At 41.2% G+C, this 21,849-nt stretch overlaps 1 protein-coding gene across 1 annotated transcript in view; it reads left to right on the top strand.

Moving 5' to 3' along the window:
- stard13b (StAR related lipid transfer domain containing 13b) overlaps nucleotides 1–21,849 on the top strand; it is a 56,332-nt gene that overhangs the window by 9,972 nt on the left and 24,511 nt on the right. The window contains exon 5 of the mRNA XM_079224724.1: nucleotides 4,012–4,045. Within this exon, the coding sequence (XP_079080850.1) occupies nucleotides 4,012–4,045 (34 nt within the window). The remainder of the gene's footprint in view (nucleotides 1–4,011; nucleotides 4,046–21,849) is intronic.

Below are 21,849 nucleotides of genomic sequence, written 5' to 3' on the forward strand. Positions count from 1 at the left end.
AAAGGTTTTCCGCTTTGGGAAATATGCTTTTTCACTTTCCGGCAGAGGTTATATTACTTGCTTAGAATAAACACTGGAATCAGGGAGAAAAAGCAAGCCTGGCTCTGTCCAGATGTAACCAGATCCCCATACCAGCAACTCCACACCAGCACGCAAATGAACGTATTCCCAAAAATGTCAAACTATTCCTTTATGTTTGTGCACTGGTTTCAGCGTGACCCTGTCAAGTTTCCAAAAACAGATGGGATGAAATGTCAGCAGCTTTGCATATGTAGAGAGTTCCTCCTCTGAGTCTTACATAAGAGCTCTGGAGTCCGTATAAAACCTCTGACAGCGGGGAGCGAGAATGTGATACAGATTGAATCACAGTCTCGGAGTCTAAGAATAAACAGGCCGAATGTGTGAGCCAGTACACCCTGCCTGAACAGCAGGTATGAATTTGCTGAGAGATGCTTTATGGATGTATCTGGTAAAGGTTTTTGGCACCTGCATGACAACCTCTGACTCCTCCGCCTCAAAATGATCTCTAAAAGCTGGAATGCACCTCATATCTCCCTCAATCTGCTGCACATCATGCAGGCAGAGCTAATCTGAGCTGGAACGTGTTGGATGTTGACAAAGATTTTGTCTGATAGAGGGAGATATGTATATTTATATATGGTTGTTCATTCTTCACATCATTACTAACACAATGTCTAGGGACAAGGATGGTATGCACCTTTAGTCAACAGACTGTCCTAAAAATGTCAATAGCAAAGGGCAAAATCTCTCTCTCTCTCTCTCTCTCTCTATATATATATATATATATATATATATATATACACACACACACACAATATAACTGCATAATTGAAGAGCTGCAACTCGCAGCTCTTTAATTATGCAGTTATATTGTAAAAAAAAAAAGTCTACTGACTGAACAAATTAGCGGGATTATCATTCTCAAAATCAGTCTTGTATGATTTATTTAAAAGGTCTTTTTATACACTGTAATTCGACCGGAAATGATTTGTTGATTAATTGAATTGTCAACTAATACAATATTAGTTCCTGTGACTCCTGGTCACAGGAACACAAGCATTTAGAATAACCACATAGAAGTAGCCAATATTCTCACTGATGGTCTCATTTAGAGACTCTTTCATAAACAGTTAAAAGTTCATTTTAGTAACTGTTGGTCAAACAAGACAAGCGATGTGAAAACATGATCTTGGTCTCTGGAGAAATGTAATGGTCATTTTTTCTGTATTTTCTAATATGTCATGGACTAAACAATTAACTGGGAAAATAATCAAGACATTTATCAAAAGTGAAAACAGTTTAGCTCTTATTGTATACATGTTGGTAGTTATCTTGACCTTGCTGCTCAACATAATGTTGAGGCCAGCTATTTAATGTGTTCTAGTAGTGGTCGTTTGAGATGTATTTGGGCTGAGTATTTTGACTTGAATTGGTGTTGACAGAAATGGGCAGAACAGGCCACACGCTGTCATTGGGACTGACAGGTCCTGTAACTGCCCTGTTGACTCTCAGTCAAAGTGTCATTTGTGCTGGGACAGCAGCCATCATTCACCCACGCAGAACTGCCACTCCGTGTCAACATGGTTGTTGGCGAGAGCAAAGACAACAGCTCTGAAAGAGACTCCTGCTGCTCCTGCGTGGAGGATGTCACTTTTCCTGACCTGCAGCATTTGACATGTGTCCACCATCTGACTGCCACTGGACTGAGCTACGCCGATGTGTTTAAAGTGGGTCAGCGCTCTAGATATGCCAGGATGAAATACTTTCTCTGGGCTGTTGAAAAAAAGAAGAGTTACGTGTTGGAGTCTTTGAAGCCCTGTCAAATCGGCACATCTCCACTGGGGCCCAGCGTCCGGTTTTTGGAGTGTTCATTTTTGCAAGTTTATTTCTGAAACTGGGTCTAAAGCTGGTCCGAGGAGACTAACTTACCAGGTCCGTTGCATTTCCCTCCCTTCAAAGACACAGAGGATGGCCATGTATGTTTATGTACATTAAACCCTGCCTTTGAACTCTGTTACAGAAGTGTTTAGATATGTGGTGAAATTCTGCCAGACTGTGCCAAATCTCAGTCAATAATGAGGGATATATCAGTGGCTGCCCCTCATAGGTTTCAGAGACCCTGCTCACCTCTTCCATATTTAAACAGAGGTACATATACATATTTAAGGGTCTGAGTCACACGTTTATGTCTTGTTTTTCTTGTTTCTCTGTTAAGTAAGAGTCAGAGACATAACAGCACCTACTGGAGTGGTTGAGCATGCTAACCCTGGAACCACATGGACACCCCTGAGGGTTTAATATAACCTGCCAGAAATGTCTTGGCTGTGACTCTCTTTGCTTTAAATCTTCCACTCCATCTGAATAAATAAAAACTGGACTCCCGGGTGTCCGCTGTCCTCTGACCTCATACCGTGTAACAAAGACACAAAACCACCTGTCCTTTTAAATCCAGCCAATCAGGTCTTTTTTTTGTCACAGCAAAGTGGCAGCCATATAGGTCGCTCATCCAGTCAAGTGCTTCTTAACACTGCGAGCGTTTCTGCTGCCATGACAACAGTGGGGGGCCACGGCCCTCATGAAACATGCAGTACACGACTAACTTATTATGTTGAGTCCAACTGACCTATGAAACCTTTGCAGATACGTTGATGGAAGTTTGAATCGGCACCACGTGGGCTGATTGCCAAGTGACCGTCATGATGGAGAGTCAATAGTATTGCAGACCTGCAGGTTGGGAGTTTTTGCAGCGTTTTGTCTCTGCCAGGGAAGAAATGTGGAAACAGTGAAAGCAAACAAGAGCGTAAATCAGACCAGTGGGGCACTGAGGGAAAATGGAGGGGAGAGCTTGGCAAGGGAGAGCAAGCACTCCTGACCGGTACAGATCAGGAAGACACTTTCAGTGCTCTGGCCTCTGGCCGTCATTTCATCTCTTGCAAAAGGAACCATTAAAAACAAGGACCTCTATCACAAGCATAGATGGTATACTTCTTAGTGGACGTAGTCGACAGGACATCACCCATTGTTTGTGGGCTGTGATTTGTATAGTCTTATATTTAGCATTTTGGCCACCGCCATCTTGGGTTTTTGCTATCGCCATCTTGTTTTTTTGCAACCAGTGAGCGAAAGTGACCATATTTGGACTGCGGAAGAGTGACGCTGTGTTAGAGACACGGTATACGGCTCTGGTAGCGACCAATCACAAGGTAGCCACCCCTCTACTCTAAATGGGACCATTATTTACTAAATTAACATTATGCCATATTGACGAAGACTTGAAACTACCAATTAAGACAATAATTTGCAATGTTTCCTGATTAATCAAGTGGTAAGTTTCTTTTTTTAACCAGAGTTTCAGTAAGTCACCCCAGATGGCTGGTAGAGAGAATGCAAGTTTAAGGCACTTCTGATTTGGCTTCACCAGTCAGAATCAAAGGTTGCCGCCTGGTTTTAAGTGAGAATCCTGTTTAGTTTTCTTTCATTTTGCAGTAATAGGTAGTATGTATTATCCATTTCCTTACACCACTTTCCCAAACACAAATAATATAACAATGGGCCTCAATAAAATGTATAATCTTCAAAGTTTGAATCTTATGGTGTTTCCTTTTCATTTCCTGACTTAAGCTGGTGCCTCTAAATTAATGAGTGCTAAATAATGATGCCACCATTCCTGCTGCGGATTCCCTTTATTGACTTCGTCATTACGGCAGTGATTGCACTTCAGAAGAATGCAGGGTAACATCCTCTATTCCTGAATTCAGGGAACTGGGTGTGTGTGCCTCTAATGGTTTCCACAGCCAAATAATGTGACATGCTTTTTCAGCGTTGAGCTACATTCAAATAGCAAAAGCCAAAATCTTAATTTCATTGTCATTGCTCTAATCCCTCTTCCATAGTTTCAGCTATCCAGCTCCTCGTGATGAGTACTCTCCGCTCAAAAGGATCTTACTGTGCTACAGTTACTAATAGCTTTTTATTTCCTTTGTCTTGCAGATGTTTAATAAGATGACCAACGCAGCAGGGGCAGGTAAGACTAAATTCATTTTTCCAGCAGTTTTTTTATGCAAAGTGCTTACATCCCTCAGAAGTTATCACTAAACAAGTCAGTTAAGATCTCTGAGTTTTAAATATGTTGTCCCTCTGTTCGTCATGAGCCTGACAACCATGTCCGGGTCTGTTTCTCTTCCTCGGTTCTAAGTGCATGCTGGGATAGCACCCACTGACCCAGGTTTAGCAGGTAGAAACAATACATCTGTAAATGTGATAACAGTAGTGACCAAATGGATATTGGAAATCTAAATAAATATTCATCTGTATGAGAGACTACCTTTAGAACTCAGCACACACTGCCTGCATGTTTACACTGTATTACCTTTAATCTAATTGTAAATGCATTCACTGGAATTGAAAAGGAATGTCCATTCTTGGCACCTATGCGTCTGTTCCCATTCCAGCGAGAAAAGGAACCATGATGCCGAAATGTAGAATGTAGACTCTGTTGCCATGTGAAATTGCCTTTTGCACATGCTGAGGAAAGAATTGGTTCTGTTCTTAACTGAACTTCATGTTCAGTTAAGAATCAGAATCAGTTTTTAAGCTTGATCTTTTATGGGATCTGTTCAGTATCGGCCTGCAGTCAACACTGTACTGCGATAGACACTCTGCATGCTACGCTGCGGTCGGGCACATCATGAAAGTCTCCCTGCAAGTGGATCCTGCACTGTGTCCTGGCTATGGGCATGGTGGCATTGCTCAGGCCTCAGACAATGTTAATAAGACTGACAGCCACAGGTGTCAGCTCCCTTCCTCCCAGCCGGTGTCTCGAGAATGTCTCTTATTTTAAAGGCCTTCTATATATTGGTCACATGGCGGGATGCAGTTAAAATTAGGCTGCGTGCCAGATCATTGTTTTATGTTTTGCTGAGGGGAAATATTTGGCCTGTGTGATGTGGCCCTTGGGGGGCAGCTGCGGGATTTGGATAGATGCCATTTTGGGCTCAGGTTGCACTCTCACATGACCTCTGTTGTGCATGATGGTAACGCGCAAGTGGACATTATGGTCTGGAAAAATTCCATGTCACTTTTATGCAGCAGTTAACTAATGTGTGGTCTGCTGGTGTGTATGAGATATGCGCTGTGACCGATCACTGGTCATTCCTAACTGTAATTCTTGGAAACCATTGTGAGACCACCGTGAATAACATCAACAAGTTTGTCAACACGGCTATGAGATTCTCCTCAAATACATTCATCATTCTATTTTCCCAACCTATGATTTTTATAGCAAGCTGCGTATAAACCACATGCTTTCTCTTTCAGCCGCCTGTCTTGGCTGAAATAAACCAGACTAGAGATGGTGTCACTGTCAACTTCATATTTAATCACGAAGTTAATGAAATCAACATATGGCTTCAACTGGAATCTAATAATAAAATAGCTGAATGAGTGATGAATGTTGTAAAAAGGACAAAGCTGGCAGAGAGTCAGACACATTAGGTGTGATATTCCCTGTTTGTATTTTACAGCTGGGCTAAGGAGAACTCTTTTATGACACGGATACGAGGTGGCCAGATGGTTCTCAGTATCGTCCATAACAATGCTGTCCAGCTCATTAAAATGACATTGTCCAGGAGAGGAAAGCACATTCTTCAGGTCTAGATCCAAAATAGCAAAGCAGCAGTGAGAAAATCATTGGTATTCTGTGTTATGAATGTGCAGCGTCTTTTTATTGCTCTCATATGCACATGGTCTGCACATTCAGTGTGTTTGCAAGTACACACCATTTCCATCGACAGCTGCCCGTAAAAGAAGCAATCTGTATTTCTGGTTAATAGCAAGCTATTAAAGAACAACCTATGAGATGAGTATCCATTTAAAATCTTGAATATAAAAAAAAGGAACATGTATCTTACAAGCTCCCAATTGACCTTTTGTTAAGTCCCGCCCTTAAACGCAGTTTGGCCAATTATAACACAGCATCAGAAAAACATTACATTTTACCTAAAACTCTGTGGAGCTAACATTAGAAGAGTACGTTTGTGTATCAGCATTAGCCCTTCTATGCTCCTCTATGTACTGAAAGTACATGTATACACATGCTGCTTTTAATTTTTAAAGATTGGAACAGTGAATAAAGACCTATCTGGTCCAGTGTTGTTCCTTCATTTCATTGTCTTTTTTCTCGATTGCCAGGTGATGTGGTGGTTTTACACTGTGATCTGTAGGCTTCAGGTATCTCTTTGACAGCTTGGATATATCCTTCAAATTCATACAGTTGATGCAAGACGTGTAGTTAGTGACAGTGTGGGCTCCATGGTAGCACTGACAACTTGATGGAGTAGCATTGGGGGGCGGACTTAGTGAAGGGTAAATTTACATTTAAGACAAGTGATCTTTTTATCATCTTAAAACATACATGTATATACATGCATATACAGTTTGCAAACATGTAACTCTTATGAAACATTTCCGACATTGTATAACACTTACATTTGGTTGATCAAACGCAAAAGTGGTCGGTCGGACGTGACAGAAATTTAAGGAACCTGCAGGACACATTAGTGAGTTTTTTTAATGAACTTTTCATTTCACTCAGCTCTGTTATAACAGCCCTGAATTCTGCTGCACAATGACTAGTTTGTCTCATAGTAAGCACGCCACCATTTAGGAATGATAAAAGGAAAAGAGTTTTCAAAAATAGTTTGGGGGATTTCAAAACTCTTCCTACTTTTTTTATTTATTTAAGATTATGTAAGGAATTTATGGAAAAAAACACAAGACCTTTTAGCCCACTTGACGTGTTGTTTTGTTTATTCTGAGGCAAAAAAACACAAAAAACAGAGCTCCATTCTAAAACCGCATATGGATATACTCAGAGAAGATTTGGTCTATGGAGGGAGGAAGAAAAGCTTAATCCTCCTTCTCACATGTTTATTTTCTGAAGGCATTACTCAGCGTGTATCGAGCATTTTTCAAGTCTCGAGTAGATGATGGGCCAAAAGTGCCTTATTCCCTCTCGCACAGCGTAATTTGTATGGAAATATATTCCCTCCAGTCTCTTTAATTGCAGTGTGGAAATGAATGGCTTCCTCTGGTGAGAGGAGGCAGCTAAATGGTCATCCTGCTGTCTTTAATCAAAGAATTAATGAATCCGCAGTGACACTGCAACGCCGAGAGCTCCACATTCGTCACAGTTGCAGTACATATAAGGAGGACGCTGCTGCATTTATCTGTCTGGCGTAAGACACATTTTTCTGTTGGAAGACATGATATTTTGTAATGGATATGGTTATGATTTCGTTCACAGCTAATTTATATTTTGTAAATATATTTGTGTTTAACAGAAAAATAAAGATTGCAGCGGAGAGGTTAGACAAACAGAAAGATTGACAGGCTCCAAGGAGAAGCAGTTACGCAGAACTCTGTGACTTTTAACTTGCATAAATAAATGGTCATGTGCTTTGTTATGATAAACATCACCTTCCCAAACACCAGTCTAGGGGCGAAATGAGGCTTAAACAGCACTCTGTGGCCCAGAACTGTCAGGACCAAGTTTCCCACTCTGAGCTTTCAAACAGACAGACTGTGTGCGTTTACACAGATCCTCTCTCTGAATAAATATGCTAATCTACTTTCAATGTGGAAATCTCCTGCTACTGATTATAAGTAAAAACAAAGAGGAAACTCTGTGAATCCCTTGGAGACGTCTTTCTATTTGTAAGGAAAGTAACGTTAAGCCCTGTCTCTCTCACACATTGGTGTGAATGATTCCCAGTGAAAAGCTGGACAACAGAAGGAAAAGGGATGTGTTCAGTGTTTTAATCTCGCCATGTTTCCTTTAGTGGCTGTGTCAAATGATGGATTCCCAAATGCAGCCTTGCTGCTTTTATTGATTGTCTAATCAAGCTGCAAAGTGTTTTACCACTGAGAGAAGTGTCTTTGGCAAGTTCTCCAGACTGTGAAAGGGGGATGAAATAAACTTGAACATGTGCAATGTAAAACCAGAGAAATGTGTAAATTGAATGCCCCCTTGTCAGCAAATATTTCTAGTTACATACAGATGTTATTGGTGAGATTGATATATTTATTTTTGTTTTCTTTTGGCAGCATTTCTATTGATAATAGGAATAGCGGTGGGGTTTTGGCGCATTATGCATTTTCCATATAAGAGGTCAATTGAATTATGTACTTTTCTTTGAATTGTCTTTCAATGTCTAAGTAAGTGTGTCTGTAGTTCTTTATAGTGTATGTTTATCCATAGTGGGGTTCCCTGTTTAGTTTTGCTCCGTCCAGCAACTAAAAACATGTCAAATCCTTCGCTGTAAATTAGGAGATTTGATGAGAATGTGAACATTTTATTTATTTATGTGAAACATCATCACATATTTTGTTTCTCAATCTACCAGCCTTGTAGTTGTGAAATGACTCCTCTGTGGGCCCTCAGTGAGTATACACTGCCATATAAATCACCAGTCCAGCAATAGATGAAACAAAAGTGTGTATTGTATAATGTGAATAGCTACTAATGCATTACAGCAGGGGTGTCTTATGTTTTTGACTCCTGCATGTTCCCCAGCTGTTCCCAGAGCCCAGGCCTACAGTCTCACCCCGGGTCACTGCCTGCTGGTGGAGGCTGACTGTGACCTCAGGCAGCTGCAGTGCCTCTCTTTTTATATCTCTGGAGGCCTGTTACAGACCATAATATGCACATCACAAAACAAACAAAAATCATATTTTAGACTTTGGATGTTTTGAGCTGTAATAGGATTATAAACTCTGTTGATAGTCACTGGTCTCTATTGGATTCTGACCTCAAGACCTTTATTATGATTTGTCTTTGTTGTGACAGAAAATGTGCACGCTCAGCCAACAGGGGAAATCACGTTTTTTCAACAAATAGATCCTTTTAGAAGAATTGTACCATATGCCATTCATCCAAATGCATGATCACTAATATGCTGCTTGGAGTCTGCATTCCAGTTCCTCCCAAAAATGTTGGACGGGGTTGAGGTCATTCTGTGCAGTCCATGTTCTTTCACACCAAACTGGGGAAAAACATTTACATTTCCTTTAGCTAACACTTTTATCCAAAGCGACTTAGTTACAATAAGTGCATTCAACCATGAGTACAAACTCAGAACATCAAGAAAGTACAATTTATTCAAGAAGGCCAAACTACAAGGTTCTATAAGTAAATTACATTTAAATGCTACTAAAATGCAACTTTCTTTATTTAAGGTATAGTCTGAAAAGATGTGTTTTTTATTTGTGTTAAACATTTGTTTTGATTTGTTGCCACAGAGGTGAAACTCTATTGTATAAAGTGTCCTTGACTGCTGTAACATTCAGATCTGAAGTTGAAGTTGTGTCCACATACTCATAGTCTTATACAGCATTATAATCATCAATTGGATTGACTGTTTCTGTTTCTGTGTCCGTGAGCACAGATGTGATGAGAAAAATGTGAAAACAATGTATTCCTTAGGCCTAGAAGACAGTGTGGATTAGCTTGAGAGTACTGTGGGGAAGAGAGACCCTTCTTCTTCTTTGTCTTCTTAGTGAAGGGAACACAACAAGAGCCATGATGTGAGTCATCGCAACAAAGGAGTTTTAAAACTTGGTTAAAAAGGAGGCGTGTCAATGAATGTCTCACCTTTCTGTTACCCCTAAGAATATGTGTATATTAGAAGTGACTTCAGTATTGAGAAGAAAAGTTAGCATCGCACATTTCTTTCCACCACGATGTTTGAAAATGGCCAAGCATTTGCATTTTCATCAGCTCTTTGAATATTTCGAGATTAAAACCTGCAAATAGCTGCACGAAAATACATTTTCCTCAGATTCCACCGTTAGTTGTGCTCCCCGTCTGTCCGTTGGCTAACAGGTGCCAGATCAGTGACATCATGCGCTAAATATATAAGCAAGTCGTCATAGATCCAGCTCAGACTATAAAGGGTGCTGCTGGCATGACGAGTGCATGAAAAATTCCACACATGGAGAGATGGAAAATGACTTGTGGTTTCCTGAGTGCAGAGGCCAACTCGGCTGTTTGACAGGGAGAGAGTGGGGGGGGGGGGGGGGGGGCTGTAGTATTTCTAGACTTTTCTTTGTATATACAGTAATTTGTCAAGGTTGTGAAAACATTAGAGAAACTATTTGGTTAACCCACGCTGAAATCTTTTAACGTTTTTATTGCAATTTCAACATTTTCATTGCAATTATTGTAGCTATCACACATACAATAGCCCATGATATCATTTAATAATGTCTTCAAGGCCCTTTTACTGTATGAGATCATCGTGTTCAACTATTACCATCATGTTTGGGCCAAGTATAAATCATCTAGTTTGATCCTGTCAGAAACTGTATTATCCGGCAGTTTAATTGTTCTGCGGTGAAAGGAAACAGATTTATTGTTCTGACTCCCAATTATTACCACACTGCCAATTAGAAAAGAAGCAATAAATCCTTTTGGGGAACAACTTCCTCAAAACGACCACGGTGAGAGTGTTTGTCGTGAGGAATTTAGGCCTGGGTTTTGTAAACTAAGTGGAAAGAGACGTGGGCAGCCGTGTCAGGATGCAGGCCAGTCACAGGAGGACAGGCACTGTGTGTGAGTGTGTGCGTGAGTGCGTGAGTGTGTGTATGTGTGTGTGTGTGTATATATATATATATATATATATATATATATATATAGCAGGTTGGTCCAGCACTGAGCTGCCAACTGAAAAGAAAGGCAGAAACCAGATTTAGGAAGTAATGAGGCAGGACGGTCCACACCACCTCAAGAGCATGCCCCGGGATTTAGTGACAAAACAGTCAACAGGCTGGAGTCCTGATATCTCCTTTTGTGTGTATTTATGTGTGCACCTTTCATATGAACGCTCACAACTCTGCAGTAAACAAATCCAAACAATAACTCCTTTCTCATGCAAAGCTTTATCGAATCTGCTGCTCCACTTTGTAGTTCCTCAGTGCTCCTGCATGCACACACACACACACACACACACACACACACACACACACACACACACACACACACACACACACACACACACACACACACACACACACACACACACACACACAGTATCCAAGCCAAGAACATTTCCGTAGGGTCGGTTTAGATACAGCAACCACATTGGCCTCCCAAATTTCCCACATAAACCACAGAGATTCCAGATGTTGCAGGGAGGCAAAAAGTCTGCGCCTCCACTGGGCCTGCAGTCCTCGCCTCCGCATTCTCGGGTTGGCCGAGCGCGTGGCCCGGCTCACACCAAACACTGTGTCCTTCTGCACTGAAGCAAGGCCGGGAGTAACCATGCTACCGGAGATTTACATAGCTGTGCACTTCCACCTGCACCCAGATAACAAAAAAGGCAGCACGCCGTTAAAAGAGGCTCTGTCCTGGGGCAGTGTAGCACTCCAGCTTTCTTGTGGTTTCAGACCTGATTAAACAATTTGGCTCAGTAATCAAAGAGCAATAGCAGGCAGAGGCAGAGCAGATTTCCTGTATCCTCCCTGCTCGGCGGCATTAAAAGTTAAGGGCCCAGCAGGACCTGTTGTTATCTTAGTTTGAAAACAATACCTTCACCGTACTTCCAGCTTATCATGGCTGATGAGTTGAGCAGAATTATTATTTGTACTGATTATTCATTTGCTGATCTTTAAGAGAGAGTTGATTTTTTTAGTAGAGTGGAGCATAGACTGTTTTTAAGAAGTGGACAGTCACCTTGACATCCTCTATTGGTATGTGGACTGTGGTTTTGAAGCCTCGAGTTCTGCATTTTGGCCATGAGCATCTTTGTTTTTGGCCATCTGAATCTTGCAACCAGAAGGGGCATGATAGGTTGGAGCTAAAAGCTGTACAAGACAGTTTCAGGCGACTATAATACAATTGATTTTAATGAACTAAAACACACTGTGAAAGGGTTAAAGTTGTGAGATGAAAACACGGACAACTGGTGATGTCTTCTTAATTACAAGGCAGCCAAGCCTGAATGCATACCCTACTTTATTGTCTATTTTACTCTAAATGGAACCATAATTTACGAAATTAACATCCTGCTGTATTGAAGAAGACTTGAAACTAGAGATTGAGACCATAAAGTCATGTTTACTAAGTTTACTGAGGTAATAAATCAAGTGACTACCATTTTTTTCCCGTAAACTGGTAGTCTGAGAACACTTTCACTGTTCACACAGATGTTGACAGCAGTTTGGTTTCTATAAAATGGAAATTTTCTATTCTGTTATTATTTTGAGAATCATGTGTAGCAGCTTGAGACCTTTGGGCTAAAACTGTAAAACTGACTATATAATATATCAGACATTTGTCATTGGAGGGGAAACTACAAGCCCTACCACAGTTTTAATTTTAAGCAGCTGACATTTTCTTCTTTGGTCTTCGTCAGACTCTTAACTCCAGTTTCTCTCTTGGGACAACGGTCATCTTGAAATATAAACATTGACTTCCTGTTTGAAAGGCCAATGTCATGCTACAGTAAGCTGTAATTTATGAAGAGTTATTCTGTCAGCTGTATTTATCGGTGATTGCTGTGCCTTGGAGCAAAATCCCCCACGTGTGAATTTCACATCAACAGAAAGGTGATAGAAATTAGTCCCTGGTGAAAAAAGAGACTTAAAACCAGCTTGAAATCTTGACTTAAAATCAATAAAACATGATCTTGTTTTCCATCTGCCACCCCTGTGAGAAAAAGAGTGAAATGGAGGCAGTGAGAGTGATTGAGAGAGAAATGTACCTCTGTGATTAGATCCTCATTGCTCTAATAGAAACCAGGTGCTGGACAGTGGTGTACATGTTTTCCCATGCATTTTTGTGGGCAACACAGCCTTAACAGATTCAGACCTGACAGCATTACATGCTTTGTCATTCAATGAAACAATAGCCACGTACGCTTGTCATGCCAGTTTTACATTCCTCATGCCTCTTTATGCAAACTTTGAGCCCTGCAAGCTCTTATTTCTAGACATCAAGTCACTGAACAAACTGCTGATGTGGGAAGATTTTGATAAATGTTATGGGTGCATGTAAAAATCTACCTTTTTTTTTTTTTTACTGTTTCACCTCTATTTTGGAAACAGGTTTTATGTAATTGATCGTCCATTTGGGAGTTAATGATTCCGTCAAGGACAACCTGCACTAAAGGAAGAAACGTTCCAACACGCGGCCCTGTAAGAAAACAGAATTAGTGGCCACTTTAATGGATTGGGACCAAAGTCAGCTCCTCCTTACCCAACCCCATAATCTAAACCCAGATATACACCACATGTGTGGCTCCTCTGGAAAAATGAACTGGACTTGGGAATATATTGTCAGGAAATTTATAGCACATGCCTGGGACGAGCCCTCCGGGGCCGGGGTGGAGATGGAGGGGAGATCTCCCCACTCTTCGCTCCCCGAGCCTTGTTTCCATTAGGCTGGGAAGAGCCATCTCCCAGACTATTCAGTCTAAGACCTCCTGGCCAACAACATGACCCAATCATGGAGGAGAAACCAGTTTCCTCACATCTGGGATTTTCCCACTGCAGCTATGGGGCAGCATTCCACATCAGTCACCAGACCCGGACACAGCAAAGACACACACAAACGCTGGAATTTAGATAAGTTGAGTACAAATAAATATGTGTGTGTTTCTCTGTATATGGGGGAGGGAGATGGCGAGAGGAAGTGGACCAAAAACTAGCCCAGAAGATGTGCCAGTTTTTCAGGGAAAACGAGCGCTTTCTCTCAGCTGCCCGGCCAAAACAAACAAAGTGGGTGAGTCAGCGAAGGGAAAACATTCCCAAGCTGATTGATGTTTCCTCTCCTGATGTTGCATCTGCTATTACTTCCACTGCCGAGGGCCTTTCCAGAGGCTAAGTCATCATCTAGCCACAATGATCCTCGCAGCGATAATGCTCATCTTTATTGTACAAGTTAGTTTTTTTTTTATTGTGCTAAGAGAGGAGAGGCGCAGCGGTGGGCTGTGTATACTCTCTGGTGATTCATGTGGAGAGAGGTCAGAGCCTTGTCGCTGCGCTTCCTCCATCACTTTTACTCGTGGGGGCTGACAGGGACGATATTGTCTGTCTGTCCATTCCTGCCCTGTCAGGAGATTGATACCTTGTTTTCAACATATTACACTCATTCATTATCCTGTTTGCAACCCATGTCAATCGAGGGATTTGTAAAATGATGTTTGGATGATGTTTGGAAGATTGTTTTCATGGTTCTTTATGAAACAAATCACTAACTTATTATTGCTTGCATCTTTTGTTAGTAAGTTACTGCTTGCATCTTTTGTTAGTTTGTTAGTTACTGTGTTCAGCCTTTTTCTCTGTAAGCTTCCTGGGTCACGTGACCTTGACTCGGCCGAACCCTGACCCCTCCTAAAAAGTCCCAGGATCAAATGAAACAGGTTCTCCAGACAAGTGTGCATATTTTTGGGGTCCTGGGGTCTCAATAAGCGGGGCTGAAAATAGCAACGTGCTGATGATCACTGGTGAACAGGTTCGTCCCTCTGACCCGCACTGAACCAAAGAAGCCTGCGTGTTTCATTCCTGTGACTTGTTAAACCCTAAAGTAACGCTAGCAAACTCAGTTAGATCCCAATGCAGATGAAAAGCTGTCAGAGTCTGAGAATTATTTAGTTCCCTCACCGCAAATGAGCAGAAACTTTTGATGTTTTGCTTCATAGGAAGGCACAATCTTTGCTCAATGCTGAAGAGAGAATAACAGAAACATCAGAGTCTATTAACTGAATATAGATGTTAATGTTTTGATGTCAGATCCAGTCAAATCAGAGCCCTTCACTGAGACACTGTTATTCCTCCTGGCTGCACATCATTTCAGTTTCAAAAGAAATGGAATCATTAATATTCTCCACTCTTTTGGCGCCCATGTGTCCCACTGTGTGACCCTTTAATAATCTGTAAATCACTTGTCCTGCTCGGTTGCAAATAGGGTTTATCTCCTCATTGAAATTAAGTAATGTTAGCTCAGCTTCACACAGAGAGGCCAAACTAAGGTCAACGGGGACTTGTTCATTTAAGAAACTGTCAATCTTCAGCCAGTCCCTCTGTGTGTAATGGTTTTAAACCTGTTGCAACAATAATCCCAGCTGGCGAAAAATAAATGAATACAGCCGATATGATATCACCGCTCTTAGGTCATGCGCTGCCTTTTTGGGCACACAATAATAGGAGGAAATTCCTAAAATAATTATGGTATCATCATTACTGCTGGTGTCTAGTATGCAGCAGTATACAGTATATCACTTATCTTGTCTATTCTTCGGACATGAGCTGAAGTTGTATTGTCTGTTCCGTATCTGCGGCGCAAGCTATTGTGACAACAAAAGTAAATGGTGCTGAAACTGAACACATGTTTCTTGACCTTCTCCAACCTACCTGGGGAGAACTCGATGAACTCTCGCTAAGCTTTAAAATAATAGACAACATCCTGCTGATAGGAGATTACGGTCAAAATCCTATTAATAGTTAATAAATAGGTCTCTGTTATTCAACTGTTTTAGAAGCATCCACACAAAAGTACCAGCTGGTAGAAATGATACCCAAGAAACACTTTCACAATAGTTTAAAAGTAATTATATATATGTTCAAGTTCTATGATTGCTGCGGTATTATTGGGAGTATTCCCGAGGGAACATTTCTGTAATGTTGCGGTGTCGTTTTTCCTTTTACATCTCATTGTTTTGGGCACGATAATGATGTTAGTGACTGGGCTGGATAAAGTGATTGCTAAATTTTGTAGTGTGTCATTTGAGAGCTGCATGTGTGTATGTGGTGGGGTGTTGAGCGTGTCCAGCTTGTGATGCCTTCAGGTGCTTCACGTAGATTTCCAACTTCCTTCTTCCGGGTCCTACGTTTGAATTGTTTGAAGCCTTTTTGTCTAAAACGGAAAGTAGATTGAAAAGGAAATTGACATTGGACTTAGTATCCAGACATTGTTTCAGAGCATTATTACAAAGAGTATTTAGTTGTCATCTGAATTAAATGTATTTTTTTCAGATATTATTAAATGGACAGTGTATACACAACAAACTATTTTTTGTTGGAAAAATATTCTGGAAATGCTTTATGAAGTGTCAAAGAAACGTTCATAGACATTTTTATATTTTTGATTACTTCTTTCCTCTGTCATCACTTATCTATATGTATTATGTCAACCTTGTTAATTGCAAATGTTTAAAAGTAAAACAAAACATGAATTATGGTTCTCGAGAATACTTTTATTAACATACTGAATCTATAACAAAGCTGTGAGATGTAGGCCTAAAATATTTGTTCTAACATTGCATGGTTATAGAAACCTTCAAGGAATGTCCTCTTTGAGATCAATCATCAGACGTGAACAATCACTATTAACATCACCTTGACAGCACATTTATAGAGGCCTCCTTGCGGTGATCTTTTTTGTTTAAATTAAACTATGCCAAAGTGTAACATTTGGATGTTTGATGGGTCATCAAGTGTGACATTTAATATTCAACAAAGTACATGCAGTAGCCTACATATATCATCAATAGACTACTCAATATTTAAATGCAAAATAGCAATTATAAACTGACGATTTATTTCGCCATCTGTTGATCCCATCGGTCCTACAAGCTCTTCATCCCTCCCTTCCAGTCATAGGCCACTTACCATTGGGTGGATCACATATGTGCTGCAGCTGGCGATTCCCTTATTTCCTGCAACATGTGAAGGTATCGCGGCCGTGTAGCGCTCGCTGTGCGCGAACCCCTTCACACACACACATACAGACGCACACGCGCACACATCTGGGGTGAAGTGTGAAAGTCTGTCTTGGCGCTTTAAAATCACTTTGCTACTTTTACTCCTTTCATTGGTTTCCGTTTCTAAGTGAGAGGAAAATATGTAATTTGTGTCACTAAAATGTTGACAACTGCGTTTGAAGACCGCGCACCAAAGTCAGCTTTGCTTCTGCAGTAGAAACAAAGTTTATCACCGGGGGAAAGGAAAAGGTCCCTTTCTGTCGGAGACCTTAATGCAACTTTTGTGTTTGTGGGACGAAGAGGATTTTGTTGTTATGTCCGAGTGGAGGATTTGCGATGACATCTAGAAGAAACTCAGCGAAACTGAAGCTCCGGCGTTCTTTCAGCGAGCAGCTGCGGAGCTCCACATCCAAAGCCTGGGATCTCCTCTGGAGGAATGTCCGGGAGCGGAGGCTGGCAGGTCAGTAGCCCGCCGCGCGCCGCGGACCCCCGGTGTCGTGGTGCGTTCACCGCATGAGACATGAGGTCAGCTCCTCTCACCGGGTCATGTCTGATAGCACAAGTGTCATCACAGTGGTGCGACAGGAGACACGTTTGTGGAGAGAAATACATGTATTTTTTGCATTTTTGAAAATGGTATTAATTCATTTGTCTTCGTGTCGGCTGTTTTTTCTCTCTCTCTCTCTCTCTCTCTCTCTCTCTCTCTCTCTCTCTCTCTAATTAGCGGGTAGCTATAGGGTCAGTACAAAAACATATAATTCTGAAATAGATCCATATTCAAAGTGCATGAGCAGTGCGTTTTCAGGATTAAAATGTGTCACTGTAAATTCTGTTGAGAACTGAAGTTGAGTAGATACTTTATTAATCCCCAAGGGGAAATTTGTTGAAGGCCCAATGAACTAAAACTCCACAGAGTGGCATGTGGCTTTAACTCATATATCATATTATAGTGGTCCAAGTGCATTGGCTTTTATGTGGGAGGGGACGATGACTTTTGGAGATGGATTTCTCAACTCTTCATGAAGATATAAGGGAATACTATACATTGTAGGCGTATGTCCTTTGAGCTATATTTTTTAATAATTTGTATACAATGCATCACAATGGAGAGTATGTGATAGTACCACCGACACGGTTTCACCAAATTATAGCCGTTTGCACACGTGCATTCCTGCTGCCATTACACATGTTCATTTGATCCATTATCAAGGGCCACGTGACGCCACGGAGTGGCGCTGATGAGTAATGTTTGCCCTGTGAAATGGAAAGCGTATGAAAGCTGAGTGAGAGTGGACGATGTAGGAGCATTTTCCAGTTGAATTTTAGTCTAAAGGTGTTCACAGAGCACCTTCTATATATATATACCCATCTTTCTTTCTATCTATCCATCTATGAAGACAAGCAGTTTTCTAGCATTGTGGCTCTCATGAAAGGCTCTTCACATATCGATCATCTGTCTGTATTGTTATTAAAGTTCCAAGTGAAGCCTCTTCAAACAGACATTATATTTCCTGCATAATGTGAAATTATGCTTTAGCCTTCTAGAACCAAATATCTTCAGCAAGATATTGCTTTAAAGACTCTCAGGGTAGAAAACCAATGTATGTGACATGTTATACAGTGTGGATATCTTCTAGATTCAGCTTTAAAGCTACTCTGGGATACATTTGAAAGCCCAACTGCAGATGTAGAGGTTAATGCCTTCTACAATGGATCTGTCAAAGGTCTTGAGAGTCTGTGTGAAGAGTGAACATCATGTGTGCAGTAACCCAAGTCTACCACTAGGTGCTGGGAATTGCCCACATCAGCTCCTCGTTTGGGAAAGTCACATGAATTACAAAACAGCTCTGTCTTCATCAGGAGATTGAGTGCTCATTTTCATTCAAACAGAGACAAGACCAACTGCATTTGCTTTTTTGGACAGGATTTAAAGCGGCTGTTAAATCTTCACACATGGTTGTTGTATTGCGTGCAGGAAGTTGGATACGTGCTGGGCTCAGCTTTGCAGCCTGCTGAGGCATGAGACTGATGCAGCAGCTGAGTCCTGCGTTGTTTGGATATTTGACACATAAATCTTGCATTTGTCTCCATGTACAGTACAGCACGTATCTCAGTGATAGGAGGGCCATACGTCTGGCAGTCTCTGCGGTCCTGAGGCCTCGCTTATAACCACAGCCAACAAGAGGACACACATAGACCTGATGCACCTGACTGGCTTGACAGATGGAAAGTTATGTGAATACTTGTAGTAAATTTATACTTATACGTATATACAGTATATACCCCTCCTCTGACAGCTAATTTCTCGCTCATCATAGATGATATGGCCATTCAACAAGGAAAGTAATCTGTGTAAATTCCCAGATGGTGGTTTATCTACAGCCAAGTATTCATATCTATAGTTTTTAGAGAGAGAAGCATAACATCCTTTTTCACACCAAAGCGAAGAACTCCGACCTAATAGACCTACATTAAGGTCATTTCATCAGATAAGAAGTGTGGCGCCTATGAGAGACACATTATTGTTTGTATCTGTATCCTGCTGCTTTGTTGAAGGTCACTCTACAGTGAGCAAATCCTGTGTGATTAATAAGCGTTAAACTGTCACAGAAACAGACGCATACTGATATAGATTAATTGTTGAGATCATCAACGATCAGGCAGCCAGTCATTGTGTTTCATAATGCCTTGTAAATTATATTCAGGAGTTATAATCAGCCATGCTTGTCAAAGTTCTTGGCTAGAACCATCTCTCACATAATTGGAAATAATGACGAGGGTCACTATATTTAAATTGATGTGAAATCTATTAACCCCCAAATGTAATGTAACAATTATACCCTCCTGTATATAATGTAATCATTTTATTTTGAGTCATAGTAATATACTTTACTATTACTTATTAGTTAATAATAGGCAGAGAGAATATACTGGGACACACCTATGTTTTGGGGGGAAACCTAGCAGTTCTTGCTCACATGAGATTACGGTCTAAATAATTATAATCCTCACAGAGTTGAGTCCCAGTTGCAGTGGGTAAAGGGTCTCCAGATGAGATAGGGGCTTCCCAAACGCTTCAGGTTACCTGCACAGCAGCTCAACCACTCGCAGTATTAAAACGTGATTTATTCTCCAGAACCGGGCTCAGAATTCCGTCATTTGGTGGATCATGAGTTGGAAATCTTCCGTCACACTGGGGTTATTCTTAAACCTTAACCACAGGAAACATAGCCATGGCAGAGCCAGAACTGCCCGATGCAGATTACCAGTGTCTGCTGCTGAATCAAACCACTTCAGAGGAGTGTCTAAACCCCACTCCGCTTCCTCCGTACTCGTCATCTGTGGCCTTCAAGTCCATGATTCAGAATTTAAGTTTCCCTTTTGTAATTCCATCTGGCCTAAACTGGAGTGCTGGAGCCGTGACAGACAGAATGAAGGCTGGACATGCATTTAATGCCTGCACAACAATTGCCTTTCAACATGGCTTATACTGTGTCATCACACAGCAACAATAACTGCCTTTATTTGGATGAACAGTATAATCCAAGCTGTCAAACTGGCATCTAACGGAGCCTCGGTATATGTTTGTGTGCTTGTAATGTGAGTCTGGATTCCGGCTGCCATGCTGTATAGTAGTTGAGCTGTGAAACCTAGACAGAGGCGTGTTGGAACACGTTTGATAAGGGCTGGAGTCACTGTGCCTGACACACAACACACCCACTAAGGACACACCACAGCCATTTCTTCATGGCAAGCAGCACAAAGTTAAACACAGGGACATCCAAAGGGAATGCTGCCGATCTTGCAGCTCTTTCGCAATCCCCGAAGAGGTATTTGAGTGCAGACAGAAACGAAAACACCATTAATCTCATTCATTATGATGTTGCATAGCAGTGGGTGATTGGTTCCGTAACGGGATACGTATGATGCACTTAGTGAATTTCTTCGTCTAGACGGAGTGGGAAGAAGAACAGACAGAAATGCATTCAGGGAGAAGGTGCTGCTGCCAACATGCTGCCACTCATTTTCTCAGACTGCGCCACCTGAAGCGATTCTTTTTACAGTATGAATGAACGCAGGTGTTTGTGTGTGTGAAAAACAAGTCCCCGCCCGATGAAATCATCTGAATAGTGTCACACCATCACCTAGTACCTTTAAAAAAAAAAGTAACAATCTCATATTTAAATAGTTCCACCTGAGGGTGTGGAGAGGGCCATTAAAGCCAGGAGCCGCTTATGAAAACGTGCAGCGGGTTCTGAAGTGTGCGGCTGAATTGTGGTCTTTGTGAGCTTAAGCCAGGGTGGATTTTGCCAGCCAGGGAGCGAAACAGACAGGTGGCTGTGTTTGACTTGGTCGCTTGCCCACTTGTGATCGTTTCACGTGTATGGCGCCATGCTTATGCTACACAGGCAAGCCTGTATGCAGAGGCCAGGGCAGTCACCAGGAGAGTGGCAGGGGCCCTGATGGGTGCTGGGTGGGTCGGCTTGTGCGGATGTGGACTTTACTTCAGGTGTGAGGAGATTGTTGTTCCATATTGTAGACTGGCTGATACCTATGGACTTTTAAATCAGAGAATCTTTTAGTTTTCATTAAACTATTATAAATCATCTGCAAATATTTCAGATGTTACCAGATAAATGTTGAATTGACTCTTTTTTAATTTTCCCACTAAACGTAACGACACAGCAAATAGATTTCACATGAGAAAAGCAGGTTTTGAGTATGTTCTCACTAGAAAAATGACTAAATCAATGATCCATTCATCCAACCATTGTTGTTGATGGATAGTATTGTCCCACAATGCAATGGACAAATAAGTTGAGGAGGTACTCAGAGCTGCATCAAATAAAAATAAATTGTGTGTATGATGGTGAAAGTGCTTGAATTGGAAACAGTTATATTTTTAATTGTTAAATTGTTTTCAAATCATCATTTTATTCCAGTTTGCATGTCTTAATCTCAATATACATACACATTTTGATAAATTACATTGTGTTATTATGATTTCTTTTGAAGTTCCTTCAGTCTAAATCTTATTTTGTTCTTTTTTTCAATTGCAATTAGTTTGATG

Source organism: Taurulus bubalis, assembly GCF_910589615.1.
Source record: "Taurulus bubalis genome assembly, chromosome: 10".
In the NCBI taxonomy this organism is placed as follows: domain Eukaryota; kingdom Metazoa; phylum Chordata; class Actinopteri; order Perciformes; family Cottidae; genus Taurulus; species Taurulus bubalis.